This window comes from Gracilinanus agilis, chromosome 1 (assembly GCF_016433145.1).
Source record: "Gracilinanus agilis isolate LMUSP501 chromosome 1, AgileGrace, whole genome shotgun sequence".
NCBI lineage: Eukaryota > Metazoa > Chordata > Mammalia > Didelphimorphia > Didelphidae > Gracilinanus > Gracilinanus agilis.
Genome location: NC_058130.1, coordinates 560036609 through 560055404, shown reverse-complemented (window position 1 = coordinate 560055404; position 18796 = coordinate 560036609). Strand labels below are relative to the sequence as shown.

At 34.8% G+C, this 18796-nt stretch overlaps 1 protein-coding gene across 2 annotated transcripts; it reads right to left on the bottom strand.

The window, feature by feature from the left end:
- Window positions 1-369: 369 nt before the first annotated feature.
- SEH1L (SEH1 like nucleoporin) lies at window positions 370-17476 on the bottom strand. Of its 2 annotated transcripts, none has more exons than XM_044658076.1 (9): window positions 16962-17476; window positions 13119-13169; window positions 11121-11267; window positions 8547-8758; window positions 6033-6131; window positions 5238-5378; window positions 4646-4803; window positions 3847-4000; window positions 370-1118 (listed from the first exon to the last, which is right to left on the bottom strand). In XM_044658076.1, exons 1-9 carry the CDS (start codon window positions 17283-17285, stop codon window positions 914-916), a joined length of 1491 nt encoding a protein of 496 aa, XP_044514011.1. In that variant the 5' UTR covers window positions 17286-17476; the 3' UTR covers window positions 370-913. The 2 variants fall into 2 exon arrangements, with proteins under 2 accessions (XP_044514011.1, XP_044514012.1); XM_044658077.1 differs by lacking the exon at window positions 370-1118 and adding an exon at window positions 2248-2712.
- Window positions 17477-18796: the final 1320 nt, after the last annotated feature.

The following is an 18796-nucleotide window of genomic DNA, read 5'->3' as shown; positions in this document are numbered from 1 at the left end:
ATGAACCCCTTGAATTCCTTCAACCAAACTTCATATGGCATGATCAAGGTCCTTCAGCTGTCTTCTTGGTGGCCATTCTCTGGACACTCCAGTACAACATCTGAAAAGGATGTTACTAATTTTACAATTTTAACTTTACCTGCCATTTTAACCATGTAATAATAGATGGCCTACCTATAGTAAATTTCAAAATGATGGTTGCTACTATAGAACAAATACTTTCTCTATTTTAATTAAAATGATACTCATCGCCTAAAATCTAAAATAACATGAAACTAATGGATAGTCAGAAATGCCAACTATCAAAAAAGATAAATTCATACCTTTTAATATATTTATTGAAAAAACTAATGAGATCACAATTTTAAAAATCAATATTTACACTCAGAATGGCAGCTTCTTTAAAAATGACCAAACACTACAAATTATTTTTTGCTGCATTATACACAGGAATGGTTTATTTTGCTTAACTAATTAGTTCCAACACCAGCCATCAGAATTCAAAAACAGTTCCTAGCGTATGTTTCAAGGGTATGTTGAACTTTATAATTATACACTTACACATGAATGTGACAAAGCAAAAACTCAAGACCATGATAGTAAACTAAGTACAAAATAAAATGTAAAGGACAGGCACTTTGAAGTAAGCTATTTTTCCACATAGCTTTCACAGTTAATAATGCTTGTACATGTCATATTTCATCAAAGGGTATCAATAAAAGAAACAAACAGTCCTTTGATGCACAAGCACAAACATATTTAAATTCAAATTTCTTTGTCCTAATTGCAATACATGCAAGATCCCTGAATTTAGAAAATATCTGAAAAAAAAAATGAAAGAAAAAAAAGCTGCCAGGAATGAAAGCATTTACAAACATCTGAATAAGGCCTTTTAAATTTTTAAGTGAGTGTTTTAAACTCCTTCATTCTCAGGTAAGGGATTAAGAGGCTGAGAGATATATCGTCTGCGAGGGTGAGGATACTGGAGGTTGGCAGTGTCAGCATCGCAAGAGTGCTCTATCAGAGGAGGAGGAGGAGGAGGAGGAGGAGGAAGGATCTGGGCATAACTGGACCATCTTGATCCAGCCCGTGGGGAATCCAGAGGGGGAAAGAAATACCTGAAACAATGAAGACAGGAACAAAACACCAAAACAAAACAAAACAAAACAAAAAAACAAGAAAAAAGAGAAAAGTAGTAAATACAAGGAGAACCAAAGAGGAGAAAAGACATGCTGGAAAAAAAAGCTTTAGTAAATCCATGCCAAAACTAACAGAACATAATAGCAGAAATCAAGGCCCTAATTCAAAATCAAGATTGTTTAAGTAAGTTTGGAAACTTCAAAAAAAACACACACACACAAATACAATCTTTTAAACCAGATGCTTTTTAAATTCCAGTATGGATTTTTTTCTTAGAAAGATAATCTTGAAAATTTTAAGTATTTTCTAGTCTAACTACCCACACTTTATTTGATGTTCACTTAGCAGAGCTTTAATAATACTTCATTTGTAGCAGCAGCATGAGCATATATTTTATGCAAGTGTATACACAATATTAAGACCCAATTAAAAAAAACTTTCACATAGTTTAGGTAGGTATCATAACACTTTAATGACTATCTCTCACAGAAATACAATCAAAATATGTACTTACATGTTTTTCCTGCAAAAAACACAAGGATAGCTACAGATTTCTAAGTGAAAGGTGGAAGAATTATACCATTTCATGTCCTATTCTTACCATTTTATTATAACTTACCCGTAATATTTATGCACTTTTAGTATACTTAGATTATAGGTTTAGAGCTCTGAGGAACATTTATTGAATGAAACAACCAGTAAATAGTGAAAAATCCTGGAACATACCAAGTTGAAGCTTCATTTACATGCTGCACTTTTAGTGGAATTTTAAGTGCTTTCCAATTTACAGTACCTTTTAGAATTTGTACTTGGAGGAAACCTTACTCCATGGAATCACAGCAAAGGAACATACAAGTACATGGTAAAAAAAATTCTCTTTAGTGAGCACTAATAAAAAATACTTACAAAAGCAGTTTTATAACATATAAATGAATACCAAACAATAAATTTAGCTATGAACTGTACAGTTAAAATTAGTCAGTGCTTTCTAATTCCTTTAATGCTAACAAATTGTAAATGTTACAAATCAATTACAAATTATACCAAATATTAATATGAATAAATCAAGACTACAAAATGTAAAACAAATTAGCACTCAAAACAATCTTTATGAAAACTGATGATTTATTCAATCTTCAAATTTAAAAATTATAAAAATTCACCATCCTGTTTATGTTGTTTTGGGAAACAAAACTAACAAAAGAGGTCTATATCTTCCAAATGGAGTAATGAGAATTCTTTCCTCCCTCACACCCATAAAGACAACAAGCCTTTTTTTTTTTCTATACCCATAATATTTAGTTTCACAAACATTCCAAACAAAAGCCTCTCCATTTAATTTTCAAAAGTTCCATTAGTGTCAACAAATGGCACTGGCTAGTACAGAAACAGTGTATTTTTTTTAAAGGCCTTTAGAATTGCGTTTAGGAGTGAGCAGGCTGCTGGTGTATCTTGGGAGAGGTCAAACAGCGCTGGGGAGGGGGAAGGAGCTTGCTTCCCATTCCTGTGTGCATGCAAGAAGCAGCAAAACTGCAAAGTTACTCCAGTTAAGCTTGACATCAGCTGTGCTTTCTGTTAAAGGACATAATACAAATGGAGAAGGGAAAATGCATCACAGATCTAAACACAAATGGTTATTATTGACACAATAAGACTATAGATTAAAATCTGACAGTTACTGACAAGCTTAAAATTAAAAATACACAAAAGGATGATAACCACTCTTTTAGTCATTAGAGCTCCACACTTTGCAAAGTTATCTTCATGAATGAATCTCATATTGAAATAAACTTTACTTTTGGTGAAAATATTAAAAATAAGCTCCAGTCAAATGATATGGCACTTGCATCTAACTTTTGCAATTGGAAAACTAATATTGCTACCTCAAAATTGAAGCCAGCTACATTTAATTAATATGCTCATAAAAATAACCAGATGTCATATCATTAAAGTCATAACCCAAAAACCATCTTCACAAGTACACACCTTAAAGTAATAAAGTAATACTCATCTGTATTTAATTTGAAATAGGATGATATAATAATTGTTCCTCTTTACAAAGCATTAAGCATTAATGAAAATACAATAATCAAATATTCTCTGTGAAACATATTTTGTTCCCTGCTAATATTTTAAAACTAGGAATTAAGAAATCAGATTTTCATTGGTGTCTCCTATTGTAGTCTCCACTCTGATTCTTTAGTAAAATTCAAATAATTTAGTACAAAGATAACAGTAAACCCTACCAACTTCATTTCCCTACAAGACCTCAGGTAATGACATTCAGTCAATTTAAATAGGCACACTGATCATACAAATAAATTCTATTTCTGTTAGAGATAGTATTAATCGTATTATTAAATTGTCTTAATGCCATCAAGGGCTATTTCATTTTTCTTAATACTTCAAAATCAAAGTAGTGCCTTCAAAATAGACAATTTACATTCCTAATGATTGAACGTTAAACTTCTAAAGATAATTCAGTTTACTCTATGGCTGTGATAGCTTTAGCAACTAAGAAAAAGTAAGCTGAAATAGTAATAATATTAAAAAATAAATTCAAGGCAACAAATTAGTCATTTTGAGTTTTTTATCCCAACTTCAAAAATCATAAAACCAGCAACAGAGTAGCACTCCCAGAACCAAGATGTGTGAAGAAGAAATGGCTATCTTAAAATTCCCAAGCTCACATGCAAATCAGCCTACCTGCTAGTCGAAGATCCATTGAGTGAATTTTGTAGATTTGGATTGTTTGACCCTAAAGAAGCATTTGAGATTCCCTGTTGAGAAGAGCTCCCATTGACTGGGCTCCCATTACCTTTCAAAACACCAGTACACTTCCAATTGTCCATATAATTAGCTGGAACAAAAAGATGAAAGGTTACAGATGACATTTAATTTTAAGCATAAGCATTAGTAAATAACTGATGAAAGAGAATGAATTTTTCAAGAACTTAAAAAAAATACAGTTCATGTTACTCATTTACCATTATTCCAAAAGCCAGAAATAAAAAAAAAAATCAATTATGATAGCTGAGAATTTTTATAAATAGTTTTGGTTAACTAAATTAAGCAACAAAGAAAATTAGGTTAAAAATTCCATTTCCTCTTTGTGACTCTGTGGACAATACTGTCCATAAGATTTTCTTGGTTTGCCATTTCCTTCTCCAGTAGATTAAGGCGAACAAAGGTTAAGTGACTTGCCAGGGTCATAGCTAGTATCTGAGGCCAGATTTTAATTGAGGTCTTTTTGATTACAGGTCCAGGGCTCTATTCACCAAGCCTTTTTTTTTTTAATTATACATATAGAATATTTCTAACAGTTTAGTTTATGTATGGAAAGCTTTCTTTGTTCAAAATAGAAATTGGTAAAAAAAAAATTCCTTTAATCATCATGTTAAAGTGGATTCTGTAAGAGTAAAAGAATATCTTGTTCTTAATTATGAGAAATAATTACAGCAAGATGTGTTCTACTTAAAATGCAGGTCATTCACTGAAATCTTACCTTTCCACAATCTTACACAGCCATCATCTCCAGATGATGCTAGTACTGTCCCTGTTATATTCCAACTCACTCGCCAAACCTGAGAGTTGTGATTATCAAATTGAGCTACTATATGAATCTCAAATTTTGTTGGACCACCAGAAGAAGTTAATTCTTTCCTGTTAAAAAAAAAAAAAGTTTTACTGAGGCACTACGCAGAGATTTAAAAAGAAAGCTGTCCAAAATGAAAAATCCAAATTATCTAAAAATGGAAGATTACATCCTCCCCAAAAAAGGACTGAACAGATACAAAAAAATTGTAAAACGGAGCTTCAGTTAAAATATGCAATCAACTCCTTGACTTTCCATAGTAATTTTATTAATACCTGAAAATGAATGAGTCTAATCATCAATGTATATATGCTTAATGAATTAAAGCTACTGAGATATTTATACTAAGCAAAACATTAGGAAAGTAAATCTACTCCCATGCTAAATATATGATGCATTACTACAGTTTAAATTTTTTTAATTTTCCTGTTTGACATTATCACTCCTTACATCTTGCCAGTCAATAGTAGTATCTTATTTAAAAACAGCTTTAAAAGCTTACCTTACAGGTTTTAACGTGAAAATCCTCACATCTTTGGTTGCTACGGCTAGGATATGGAATGATCGTCCCAAATTTGGCGCAAATGAGATATCATGTACAGGATCAGTGACTGTCATAAGGGATTCTGCTTTTGCATATTTCCTAAGAAAATTCAAATCATTTGTATAAAGTACTCCAAAAGAAAAATAAAATCTTTACTAATATATTATGTTTTATTATTTCATTCTACAAGCACTCTGTAACAGAACTTTTTTATAATTATCTTCTACATTCAAACAATATTTAATCAAGATTCTCAAAGGCTTCCTTTGTGACTTAAAATTCAGTTTAACATACTTCAAACAAAATATCCAGAGTATAAAAACTACATTAAAATTGTATCTCAGTTTAATAGTCATTAATACCTAGACATTAATAATATAAGGAAATTTCTCAAGAAATATAAATTATACAGGTTTTCCAAGATCCAAACATCACTCAATACTGTAATCATGCAGGTTTCAAACTTCAAAATGACTTTCTGACACAAGGGAACAAGTCAATTTGCTAATCCCTGTTCCTGCAAATGAAACAAGTTATTAACACTGCTAAAGATCAACTGTGTATTGGCAACAAAATGAGGTACAATGTAATTCATTCTTGGGTACAGAACTGTTACCTATGTATCATAGTATATATAAATATCATTAACTCAATAGTAAGCAGAATATAATTTACTTGGAAAAACTCTTCAAAAATAAAAAATATAAATCAAAAAGTAAAAAAAATTAGGACTCTCTAGACTGATTAGCTTACCTGGTGTTTTCGTTATATTCATAAATCTGAACCTTAGCAGATATATTTGGACTACTGTCATCACTTCCTACAGCTATCATGGGGGGATGAGCACGAGAACTAGAAATAAAAAGTAAACAGATTATTTACATAGATATATTGTGTTCCTAATAAGAATGACTGATAACTGACTTTACACATCCAATTTAACTTCATTTGGCAAACTAGAACTTGAATATACTGAGGTTAAACAGCTACATAATTGAAAATTACAGAGTAATTAACCCCTTGACCCATCTGTGATTCAACTTTTTTTGGGAGGGTGAGGATTGTTTCTTGCACTGAAATTTAGGGATACATTTATTCATTTTAAAACATGTTGCCAACTATAAGTTATGCACTCTAATGGATTCAAAGATAATTAAGATACAATTTGTGTTTTCAAAGAACTTAGAATCTAGTAAATGACTTAATAATCAATTGGGCTATCTGTAGTAGTATAACAGAAAGAACATTGGACTTGGTACCAGAGAATTTAAAAACATGTGATTCTGCCATTTATTAGTTATATAAACTGTTAGCCAGTAACTGAGCTTATCTGGGAAGTAATGGGAATAATAGAACTATTCACCTCATAAGAGTTGTTATAATGGCTTTATAAATTATTAAGCACAAAAACCTATTATTAATACATCTCTCATATCAGATCCTTCTGGATTTGTTTTTTATGACTTAGAAAATAACTTTTTCCCACAAAAAAAGACTCAAGCATTTGACAATCAAGAACACCGGCTATAAAGATATGAAATACTTTTCCCTCAAGGCAAAGGACTTGGTTAATACATGTCATTGAAAGCAACCTTTACCTCCCTTATTTGCAGAGAAGGGATACTATGAATATAGGATATTTCATTTATGTCAGATAAAGCTGATTTATTATTTGGTTTTGAGGAACTACTTTTTTCTCTCTTTTTTTAATATTTGTTACAAAGAATAAGTTGATAGGTAGGGAAGAGGGAAGGATAATATTTAGAAATGAAAGTCATTAAAAACAGAAGATGTCTGCCTTGGAACCAATACACAGTATTGATTCTAAGATAAAATGTAAGGATTATTAAAAACGATAATAAAAAATATTGCATGTTGAAAAAAAAAACAGAAGATGTTCATAAAATAAGATTTTAAAAAGTAAAATAGATTGTTTGGATACAGCCAAATTATAACAATAAATGGAAATGGACTGGCTATTTTGGCAAATCACAATCCAAATTCAGGAGGAACAGCAGAAGAGAAGAGTAAAATAGCCTCCTCCCCAGATGTTACTTATATTTCCAGATTTATCCTATGGACAACTGCACTTAAAGAAAAGGGAATTCAATTTAATTCAAGAAATACCAGATGCAAGGCTTGCTGTCAAGTCCAAAAGGAGATACAAAGATAAGTAAGACACAGTCCATACCCTTAAGAAGCTTACACTCTGGGAAGTATGATTCTATATATTCAGGGAGCATTTATCATGTAGTTACAGACTTTTCAACTCTCTCTCCTGCCTCCCTAGGTCTTCACTTTTGTACCTCTCAGCAGCTAGAGTCTCAAAGACTTGGCTTGAGTTTCAATTGATTTTCCTGCCCCTTAAAGCTAAAAACAAAATGAAGGAGTCATGAAAGTCAATATAAAAGGAGAAACCATTTCTCTATCCTCAATTAATAATGGCATGACTAATTTGAATCATCAATAATTAGCTTTAATATTATTGGGGAAGATTGTGAAGTACTAGAGGTCTGAGTCACAAATCAGTATAATTTTAATTCATTCACTGTCAACCATCGATGAGAATGTAAATTACATTTACAATTATGTACTACAAATCACATAACTAAAAATTTTTAAAGGTTTACTCTTAATATTCTATGCTGTTACTTCTTAGAACTAGCTTGGAATGTTTTACATTATTGCACATGTAAAATCTATATCAGATTGCTTGTCATTTCAAGTAGGGAGTAGGTGATGGGGGGAGAATTTGGTTCAAAGTCTTAAAAAATGAAGATTAAAAATTGTTTTTACATGTAATTGAGGGGGTAAATGTTATTAAAAAATTTTTAAAGAACATAATTTGAAGAAAAAGCTCTTCAATTACAAAACATTTTATAAATAATTTGAGGCACTAATATTAAATGGCAAGTTTCTTTTCTACTATGAAGATGTAACAGGTTTCACTGATGATTTCCACACTAGGCCATTCAGAAATTACTTTCCAAACTTACATTTTTTTTCTAGATTTTCTTTGACATACAATGTTTTTGCCTTTTTTTTTTTAAACTCTTGTACTTCGGTGTATTGTCTCATAGGTAGAAGATTGGTAAGGGTGGGCAATGGGGGTCAAGTGACTTGCCCAGGGTCACACAGCTGGGAAGTGGCTGAGGCCGGGTTTGAACCTAGGACCTCCTGTCTCTAGGCCTGACTCTCACTCCACTGAGCTACCCAGCTGCCCCCTGCCTTTTTTTTTTTAAATCAAAGAACCAGGAGATGGCTTACCTTGAAGGATTCCATGAAATACAACTACAGCTTAGCTTACATGAGATTTCATGCTGCAATGACCATTGACTAAGATTCATAACATCTGGAGCTTCATATACTCTCACCACACCATCTGCTGAACAGGTTGCTAGCATAAGACCCATATGCTTAGGAGCAAACTTCACATCAGTAACCGATGTTCTGCTATCGACCAAAGTGGTCCTCTTAACCTAAGAAAAAAAAAAAAAAGAATTAACAAAATACTAAGGAATATCAAGTCAATACACATTAATTCAGAGTTTACTATGAGCACTAAATAACCTTTTACTCCCTATAACAGGGGCCAGCAGCCTTTTTGGCTATGAGAGTCATAAATGCCACATTTTTTAAAATGTAATTTCGTGAGAGCCGTACAGTGCTCACAGTGCGCGCTCCTGTAACAGCTCCTGAAAAAAAATTGACTTTATGGCTCCTGCAAAAAGAGCAGATATGGCTCGAGAGCCATACGTTGCCGACCCCTACCCTATAATATAGCTTCCACAAAGTCCTAATCCAAAGGTATGAAGGTGACTCTTATTTCTAGAAAGCCATATCAGTGAAGTGAACTACTATCTATGATAGGTCAAACTTTACTGGAAAGGTTTCAGGTTCATTCCTTGCAACAGGCTGAATTTGAAGTCTGATGAAAAACCTAGATAAATACACAGAGACTCTTCTCGATTTGGCTACTTGATGATGAACTTTTTGGCCACAACAATCCATAAAACAAAGAGAGTCACAAAAACAGTTTTTCAGTTTTGTAAAATCCTTTCCCCCTTCCACTGTAATAGTGGTAGCATGACATAAAAGGGACAGGGGGTGCTAAAATCAAAGTTTTTGGACCAACTATAAACATTAAGTACTCTAAATGTGATATATTTGCCAAACAACTGGAAGAAAAGACATACTATTAGAAAACTAACAATATTGATAACCTTCATCTAAATCAGTGATTCCCAAAGTGGGCGCTACCGCCCCCTGGTGGGTGCTGTAGTGATCCAGGGGAGCAGTCATGGCCACAGGTGCATTTATTTTTCTATTAATTGCTATTAAAATTTTAAAAAAATTTAATTTCCAGGGGGCTAAGTAATATTTTTTCTGGAAAGGGGTGGTAGGCCAAAAAAGTTTGGGAACCACTGATCTAAACAAAACCAGAGGACAATAAGTAGTTCAGAGTTTCTTGAAGAAAAAGGAACTAATTGAGTTAGTTTCATTGTGTACTCAAATGGAAAAAAGAAACACATTTTGTGAGATACTCAATTATCTCATTTTGCAACATTTTAAATAATCATAAAATAAAAAGATCACAATGGAAATAAGTATCATTTATGGACCAACAACTATCACAGAAGATGAAGAAGTAGGGAAATTCTATGAAAATTTTGAGGAGCTTCTCCAATTCTCAATAAATATTTAGTCACTCCTTAACTTCAGCCTAAAATAAGCATGGGGAGAATTTTAGAAAATATGGAAGCAGCCAGGTGGCTCAGTGGATAGAAAGACTGGTCTAGAGACCAGACACCCTAGATTTAAATTTAGCTTCAGGTAGTCCCTAGCTATGTGACCCAGGGTAAGTCACTTAAACTCAGTTGCCTAGCCTTTACAAATATTATGTCTTGTAACCACTAATTAGTTTTGATTCTAAGAACATAAGGGTTTAAAAGCATTGTTAAAGAAAAATTGGAATAAGTTTAAGAAAAAAAGAACGAAGACCTAAAGAGTTCCCAGAAGTCTCATACCTATTTATTGGGAATATTTTCTTCCAGAACAAAGTCTAATTGGATAGGGTTGGTTATGGTAAGCACTAATAGCAAAAATAACACACTGTCTTAACACAAAAGAAATAACCCATTATTGAAATGGAAGTGAGATTAGAATCAACTACCTGTAAGTAATCAGGTAATCATTGTAAGCAAGTACAAAGATCAAAATTATCAAATTAGAAAAAAAGATAAAAATGATCCCCTCAAACAATCACTACTTCAACCACATCTATTCAAATGGACCATCAATGACAAAAAGTGAGAAATGCAAAAAGGAATATTTACTGTATCATCATTTTGTCAGAATTCAACTGATATAAAATAGTAACCACAGGGAAGAAGCCAAAAAAGTCCAAAAATCAACTTAGCCAATAAATCCCTGATCTTCTTGACTGGCTGCCTTGCCGTTCTTCAAACAACACATAGCTAGCAGGAAGGTAAGAAAGAAAGGCAGGAAGGAAGGAGAAAAGGACAGTGTGTTTGATGGGGTATGGTAAAGTGTCATTACCTCCTATAAAACTTCTCATCAGGGGGCAGCTGGGTAGCTCAGTGGAGTGAGAGCCAGGCCTAGAGACGGGAGGTCCTAGGTTCAAATCTGGCCTCAGACACTTCCCAACCGTGTGACCCTGGGCAAGTCACTTGACCCCCATTGCCTACCCTTACCACTCTTCTGCCTTGGAGTCAATACACATTATTGACTCTAAGATGGAAGGAAAGGGTTTAAAAAAAAAAAAAAAAACTTCTCATCAGTGCCATAAGTGATCTACCTCTCTAATAGCACATGACTCACCCAATGACTTTGTCCTCGAAGTTTGTCATTGGACTCTCCCACTATTTCTTCCCAAACAGCAGCAGTTCTGTCAAAAGAACAGGAAGCCAAAACCTGTCCAAATTCAGGATGTGCCCAGGTCACACGCCACACAGAACCACTATGTGTCTGGAAGAAAAATAACAGCATTCTAAGAGGAAAAAAACTCAAAATGACTAACAAAAGAAATCAGAACAATATTCCCAAACTTTCCCCCTTAAAATTACTTTCCTTTTCACATACTTTTTTAGCTTGAGAAAGCACTATGGAGACCAGTGTTAAGTTGCAAAAAAAAGTATCTCCCAAAAGTTAAAATATTCCTAGCTCCTTTTTTAATTTAGCAGTTCAATTTTTTACCTCCCTTCCCTGTCACAAACTGTGGAATTGTTTTCAACAGCAACATTCTCCCTAACTCCCAATCCCAATTCTTACTAATCATCTGCCCCAAAGTCAGTCCCAATCACTCCAACGGGACCAAGATAGTCAAGCCTATTTTTTCCTAAAACAAAAATGAATGTTATTATGGTCCTTTATACATACAAAAAAACCACTATCATTATCTACATGTACTTCTATATTTCCCTATGGGTTCTATATGAAAAAAGAAAAAGACAAGATGACATTTTATCCCATTTGTTCTGTTTTTGGTAATACTCAAACCTTTGAAAACCTTCAAAAGGATTGGGTGTGTGCATCAGATGCAGAGAGGGGAGAAATTGAGATACTGAATTCCATTTTACAGAAGCTATAGAAGACAAACCACTATGATTGGATAATAAGGTAAGCCAATCAATAACTAGCTCTCAATTGAATAGTTCTAGTAATTTAAATAGGAAGTCCTAGCCTGGAACTTCAAGAGTCCCTATCTTGCTACCTTTCCAACCCCACTGAAGCTCCTTCCTCAGAACACAGTTGTTACCATTGCCACTTAGAATTAGAAGAATCTACATTCTTACTACGGGGAGTGATGACAGGGAGTCCTTAATCCTGTTGCCATCACTTCTAGTATGCGGAAGTGGAAGATTAGGGGAAGCAGGAGAAGGCATGTACTTGGCATCCCAAGTTAGAACCCTAAATGCTTTTTCCCCACTGAAACATCATTATACACTGTGCTTAGGTTGTAGAGTATAAATACTATACTTAAGCTATATTATGGAGCTAAAAAGCTTCTGTGTGCTAGTCATGGAAATTGTCATTATAAAATTGGTTTTGATGGGAATATTTATTCAAGCTTCCAAACAACTGATTTACAAAATCAACTTATGGAAGAGATCCTGCTTTGTTGTTGATATATGTTTCAGAATTAATTTCACACTATATTACATATTAGAGCACTTCCTTTCATCCCAATATTTCCTACAAGATGCAACTACATCATTCAAGGTTGAACGTCTTTACTTCACTGTCTGATAATTATCTCATCCAGGAATTGACTAATACTTAAAAAAAAAAAACTGCCCCATAAAGAGGTCTCCTTAATGTTAGTGCCCCCTTTTCTAAAACTACCCTCAATTTCTCATCTTCAGCTTCTTTGTATAAATTTATTTACCTGTTGTCTCCTCCATTACAAAGTGGGCTTCTTGAGAAGAGATCTCTTTTCTACCTTTCTTTTTATCCCCATGCTTAGCATAGTGCACAGCATACTAATAGGCACGTAATAAATATTAGTTGATTTACTTTAAAATAGTAATGTAAATCATCTTAACAAATGAGACAGTCTTTTACTGATTTTAGGCACCTACATTTTCAGTGTTCTCTCATTATTTTAGATTTGTGTACTCTATGTAATAAAAAATAAAACCATTTTAATCCATCTTGTAACAATTAGGATGGATGAAAAAAGTCCCACAAATATTCTCTTCAAGGAGTGAATAGCAACACCATTAAGTGAAAGTTAAATATTCAAATTTAGTATGGCATGGCAAAGTATGATCCAAAATAATCAAAATTATTTTTAAAACTATTAAAATCAATAATTACCTTCCAGCTAGCAGTGCAGTGCCAATCCCCACTTTCACTTTTGTCCCAGACCTGTAAGACAGGCAAAGATTTATCAACATCTGTGTTCCTTCAGTAAGAACAGCATCTTACATATGTGAATTTTGTCAAATTTATAAGAGCCATCCCCTAATTGATAAATGATCAAAAGACATGAACAATTTTTGAACATGAAGAAATCAAAGCCATATGTAAGTATATGAAAAAATGTTCCACATCACTACTGATTAGTGAAAAGCAAACCAAAACAATTTTGAGTTATCACCTCATACCCACAAGTCTGGCTAAATGACAAAAGGGCAAAGTGACAAATGTTGGATGCAGAAAAATGGGAACACTGATGATCCAACCATTTTTGAGAGCAATTTAGAATTACACCCATCGTTATAAAACTGTCTACTTTTAGACTTAGCAATCTTTGTGGTGGCAAAAAATTGGAAACTGAGAGGATGCCCATCAATTGGGGAATGGCTAAACAAATTGTAGTATATGATTGTGATGGAATATAACTGAGTCATAAGAAATGATGAACAAACTGATTTTTTTAAAAAACCTAGGAAGAACTATATGAAATAATGAACAGTGAAATGAGTAGAACCAGGAGAACATTATACACAGCCACAGAACTAATACATGAAGAATAAACTGAGAATGTTACCTCCAGAAAGTGAACAGAAAGATAAAACATGAAAAACTTAATTTATATGAACATATTGGCCTCCCTGTGGTGAGATTGTGGTGGGTTTGGGACATTAGTGGATGGGATCTATTATACAGATATGAAGAAAAATAAATCAAACATAAATCTGTAATATTATTTGCATAATATCTTTTTTCTTTAGATATGGAAATGCTTCTTTTGTTTGGATCTGTAAACATTTGGAATAAAAAAAAGCACTTTAAGGAAAATAAATGGTAATTGAATACAAAATACATTGGAACAGTATCAGTGTGATGAAGTAAAAAGGCATCAAAATTTGTAAAATACAAAAATTGTAATTACAAAAGTTGTAAATAGAATCCAAAGCTCTTATCTGGGTCTCTCTCTCTCTCTCTTTCTTTCTCTCTCTTTCTCTCTCTCTTTCACAGGTAATTTCCAGCTTTAAATCTGTTTGTATAAAAATTTATTTGGTAAGGTATTACCTAGTTATCATAAATAATAAAATGAAAATAACTGATGCCTTCTGAGACAATATTTGACACCTTTCATGTATTATGAAACCAAGATGAAAAGTTATTACTTTTTAGAATCTCAACTATATGTCATTGGATTCTCAGATAGATAAATGGTCAGATCTGAGCTATTAACAACTACTAATTGAAATACTAGAAGTCAAGAGTAATTAGAGAAATGGAAACTGAAGCAGCTTTAAGGTATCACACTCATATCCATTAGACTGGCAAAGAGGATAAAAAAGAAAAATGCCAAGCACAAGGAGGTATTACAAGAAAACAAGTACTAATATACAGTTAAGAGCTGTGAATTGGTCCAGTCATTCTGGAATGCAATCTGGAAACTATGCCCACAAAGTTACTAAACCAAACTTGGCTCAGCTATACCAATACTAAGAGCATACCCCAAAGGGATTAAAGGTTCAAGGGAAAAATACCTATACATACAAAAATATTTATAGCAGCTCTTTTCATAGTAGACAAAAATTAGAAACTAAGGGATTTTCTCACTTTGGGGGAATGGCTAAACAAATTACAATATGTGAAGGTAATGGAATATTGTGCCTTAAGTAATGAAATGGGACAGTTTTAGAACTGGGAAGAACCCTGTGAACCAAATCAGAGCAAAGTGAGTGGAACTAGGAGAGAAAAACAACTTTGAAAGAATAGAACTCTGATCAGCGCAATGATAAAAAGGGAGTTCGGTGGGGTTTTGGTTTTAAAAGATTACTCTATTACAAAAATGAATAATGTGGAAATAAGTTTTCAGTGATAATACATATATAACCCAGTGGAATTGCTTGTCAGCTCCGGGAGGGAGGAGGTGAAAGGGGAGGGAGAGAACAGGAATCACGTAGCCATAGAAAAATACTTTTAAAAAATAAAGAGAAAAAAGGAGTTTTAAAACCTTAAAAAAAAAAAGGGGTGGTGGGGTGGTGAGAGAGTCTAGAAGACTTAAGATGAAATTCAGCTCCTGCCATAGAGGTAAACTTAAAATAAAAGAAATATGCATATGTAGGCATGTCCAGTTTGAGAATTTGTTTTCCTAGACTGCATATTTATGATGAGGATTATGTAGTTGTTGTTCAATGATGGAAGTTGGGGGAGGCATGGTGCAGACTTAGAAGTAATGGGTGAGGCTAATTACAGAATGCATGTAAACATTTTTACTTTTAAAATAGAAAATAACATAGACAGCTAGATGGATAGAGTCAAGAAGACTCATTTCCCAGAGTTCAAATCAGACACTTACTAGTTATGTGACCCTGAGCAAATCAACTAACTTTGTTTACCTCAGTTCCTCATCTGTAAAATGCCCAGAAGGAAATGGCAAAACACTCCAGTATCTCTACCAGAAAACCCCAAATGGGGTCACAAAAATTTTGATAAGACTGAAAATGACTGAAGAAATGAGAATCTCTTAGAATAAGAAAAATCTAGATATTCCTGTGTTAAATAGATATCATAAAAGAATAATTAGATAGAACAAGTTAGAACTGAAGTGGGCTTTGGAGGTTAGGGGGAAAAAAATTAACTACAATCAAGTGTCCTTCACCTGGATATGAATATTACTCATTTTCAGTCCTTTATCTGGTAAGTTCTAAAACATTAAATATGACTAAGGATTCAACTTAATTTTATCAAATTATGTTTGGCTATTCTGGCAGCATGTAAAAATTCCGGAGCAGTCAATTTCACAATGAAAGTAACTGTAGAACACACTTCAAATCATATTTAAGTAATAAAGAGGCATCAAAAGGGGGATTTAAAAAGCTTTAGTGATAAATTCATGGGATATTAATTTAATTAACTTAATTTACATTTTTTCCCTTCATGAAAAAAAGATAACAAGATACAAAATGAGTAAAATGTTTTTAACAAAGATCTTTCTATTCTAAATGTGACTGTCAGACACCTTTCCCCTTAGTCTCACCAATTCAAGTTTAGTAATGAAAGTTTACATTATACACTTAAAAACCTATGTATGAGACATAGGTTTGTTGAATTTTCTGGACAGGAAACAGACGTGGTTCCTCCTAACCCTAAAATCCAATAAATCGGTCAATTTGCTACTTGGGTACTTGGAACTAACGTCGTGAAAAAGACGGGGGAGGGAAATATTGAGTAACTGAAGTTCGGTTTCTTACATAGTCCTCTTTCTTGTTCTTCGTATATTGAAATGTTTTTGTTTATTGAGGATTAAGTTCACAATTAAAATACTTTTAAAAGAAATTAAATGCCCTCATGTTTGCTTATTTGGGGGATCAGATTTTTTTTTAATTGGAAGGTGAGAGCCGTCCTAGCCCAAATCCAGGGCAGATATGCAGTTACTCTTGTCACATACAGAGAGCCCAGCCTCAGGTTAAGGGTTCTCCTATTGGAGAATCCCTCAAACCTCCAGGTCTGGCGGAAGTCAGAAATGCAGAGAAACCTCAAAAGCCCCTCCCCCATTCCGTAACTTCTGCGCACGCGCCCCACACTCACGCAGAGGGCCGCCCTGAAAGCGGCCAACACTGAGGCCGCACTAAAGCCCGTGGACTGGCGGGCAGGTGTCCCTGGAGCGAGGCTCCGGTTCCACACCCCAACCGCCGCAGCTCAGTAATGTAGCTCATTTTCCCCAGCCCACACTTTTCCCACAAGCCTCTTCCGCACCTTCACACTCTGGTCACTGGAGCAAGTCGCCATTCGCCGCCCGTGGAAGTCAAAGGACACATCGTGGATGAGATCCTTATGATCCGCCGCGATACTGCGCGCCACGAACATCACTGCCGCCACGGCGAGGTTCCCGCCTACTCGACTTGAGCCTTGAGCCTCAGACTTCCGAAGGCCTCCCCTAGAGCACGCCGGGCCTCCATGCACAGGGCGTCCCGAACGCGCACAGCCGGCTAGCTGGAGAGAATGCGCATGCGCACCCACTCCCCCGACTCCACTAATTGGAAGCCCGTACAAATGAGCGCTTTCCTGCAGTGCCAGCATGGGGCGCTCTAGCTGTCTCTCCTCTTGGTGCTTACGTCACGTCTCTGCTGAGCCCCTGGGAAAAGGGCTAGAAAGTGCTGGAGCCTCCCATATGAGTGTTTTGTATTTTAATCAAATTTTCTTTTTTAAGGTGAACTCAAAAATTGTAAATAAAAACAAACTTTCCATATGCAAAAAACTAGGAAGACGTTTATATAAATTGGAGTCCTGATAAAAAAATTTATGCAGCTTTTTTTTTTTTTAAACCCTTAACTTCTGTGTATTGGCTCCTAGGTGGAAGAGTGGCAAGGGTGGGCAGTGGGGGTCAAGTGACTTGTCCAGGGTCACACAGCTGGGAAGTGTCTGAGGCCGGATTTGAACCTAGGACCAACTCTCAATCCACTGAGCTACCCAGCTGCCTGGCTTTTCTTTTTTTTTTTTTAAAGAAATGAATGTATAAATAAAAATTAAGGCAGTAAGTAGTCTTACAACTTGATGTGACCTTTTTCAAACTTTTCCCCTTTTACTTCTGTGCAGCTTTTTAAAAGTCTTATTGATGTTCTCTTTCTTTGCAATCACTGTGACCCATCTCTGTTATATGACATTGGACCCTTAGTGACCTAGACAACTCTGGTAGATGTTAAAGTGCAGAAGAGGTGCCAACCTCTGCTGATAAAATTTCCTCATCCTGGAGTTGTTTCATCTCTTCCAATGAAGTTCCAGATCTAGTGCCTACACCCTAACACTAAACATTTTCCTTTCTCATTCTTCTAGTAGAAATCCTCTATCATAATCATACATATATAAGTATAGTCTAGCACAATAAAGGGGGAAGCTAGGTGATGAAGTAAATAGAACAGGCCTGGAATTGGGAAGACTCATCTTCCCAAGTTCATATCTGACCTCAGGCACTAGCTGGGTGACTCTGAGCAAATCACTTAACCCTATTTGCTTCAGTTACCTCATTTATAAAATGAGCTGGATGAGGAAATGGCAAAACTACTCTAGTATCTGCCAAGAAAACCCCAAATGGAGGGAGACAAGAATCATGTAACCATGGAAAAAAAATTTTTTAATTTAAATTTTTTTTTAAAGAAAACCCCAAATCACATTGTGAAGAGTCAGATACAAATGAACAACTTACAAAGCATAACAAATCAACACATTGGCAGTGGCTGAGGATAAATATTTCGTTAGGCACCTCTAGCCATTTCTGCCAACAGATGGTGTTAGGGTTCGAATGGATGGCCACCAAAGGAACACACAAGACAATGCAATCAAAGCAGGAGAAAGCTTTATTGCCAGTGCACACTCGGGGAACTCAGTAAGAGAATCGCAAAGTGGTGCATTTAGAGGAGGGAATATATACGTTTCAGGGGCCGGGAGACAGGTACAGGTGTCACGGAACCTAACAATAGCCAGACATTTCTTGGTGGGAGTACCGTAGGAATCTTAAGGTTCAAGGTTAAGGAGTTAAGGCTACTCTGTCTAGGGAGGAGTGGTGCTGTCAAGCTATGAACTATGAGTCTCTA

Excerpts from the sequence above, each read along its gene's own strand:
- SEH1L (XM_044658076.1), bottom strand. The coding sequence starts at position 17,285 with ATGCTGGCACTGCAGGAAAGCGCTCATTTGTACGGGCTTCCAATTAGT. Across the intron at positions 11,268-13,118 it reads ACTGCACTGCTAGCTGGAAG|ACACATAGTGGTTCTGTGTG; the intron begins GTAATTATTGAT and ends TTTTTCTTCCAG. Across the intron at positions 4,001-4,645 it reads CTGTGTAAGATTGTGGAAAG|CTAATTATATGGACAATTGG; the intron begins GTAAGATTTCAG and ends TTTTTGTTCCAG.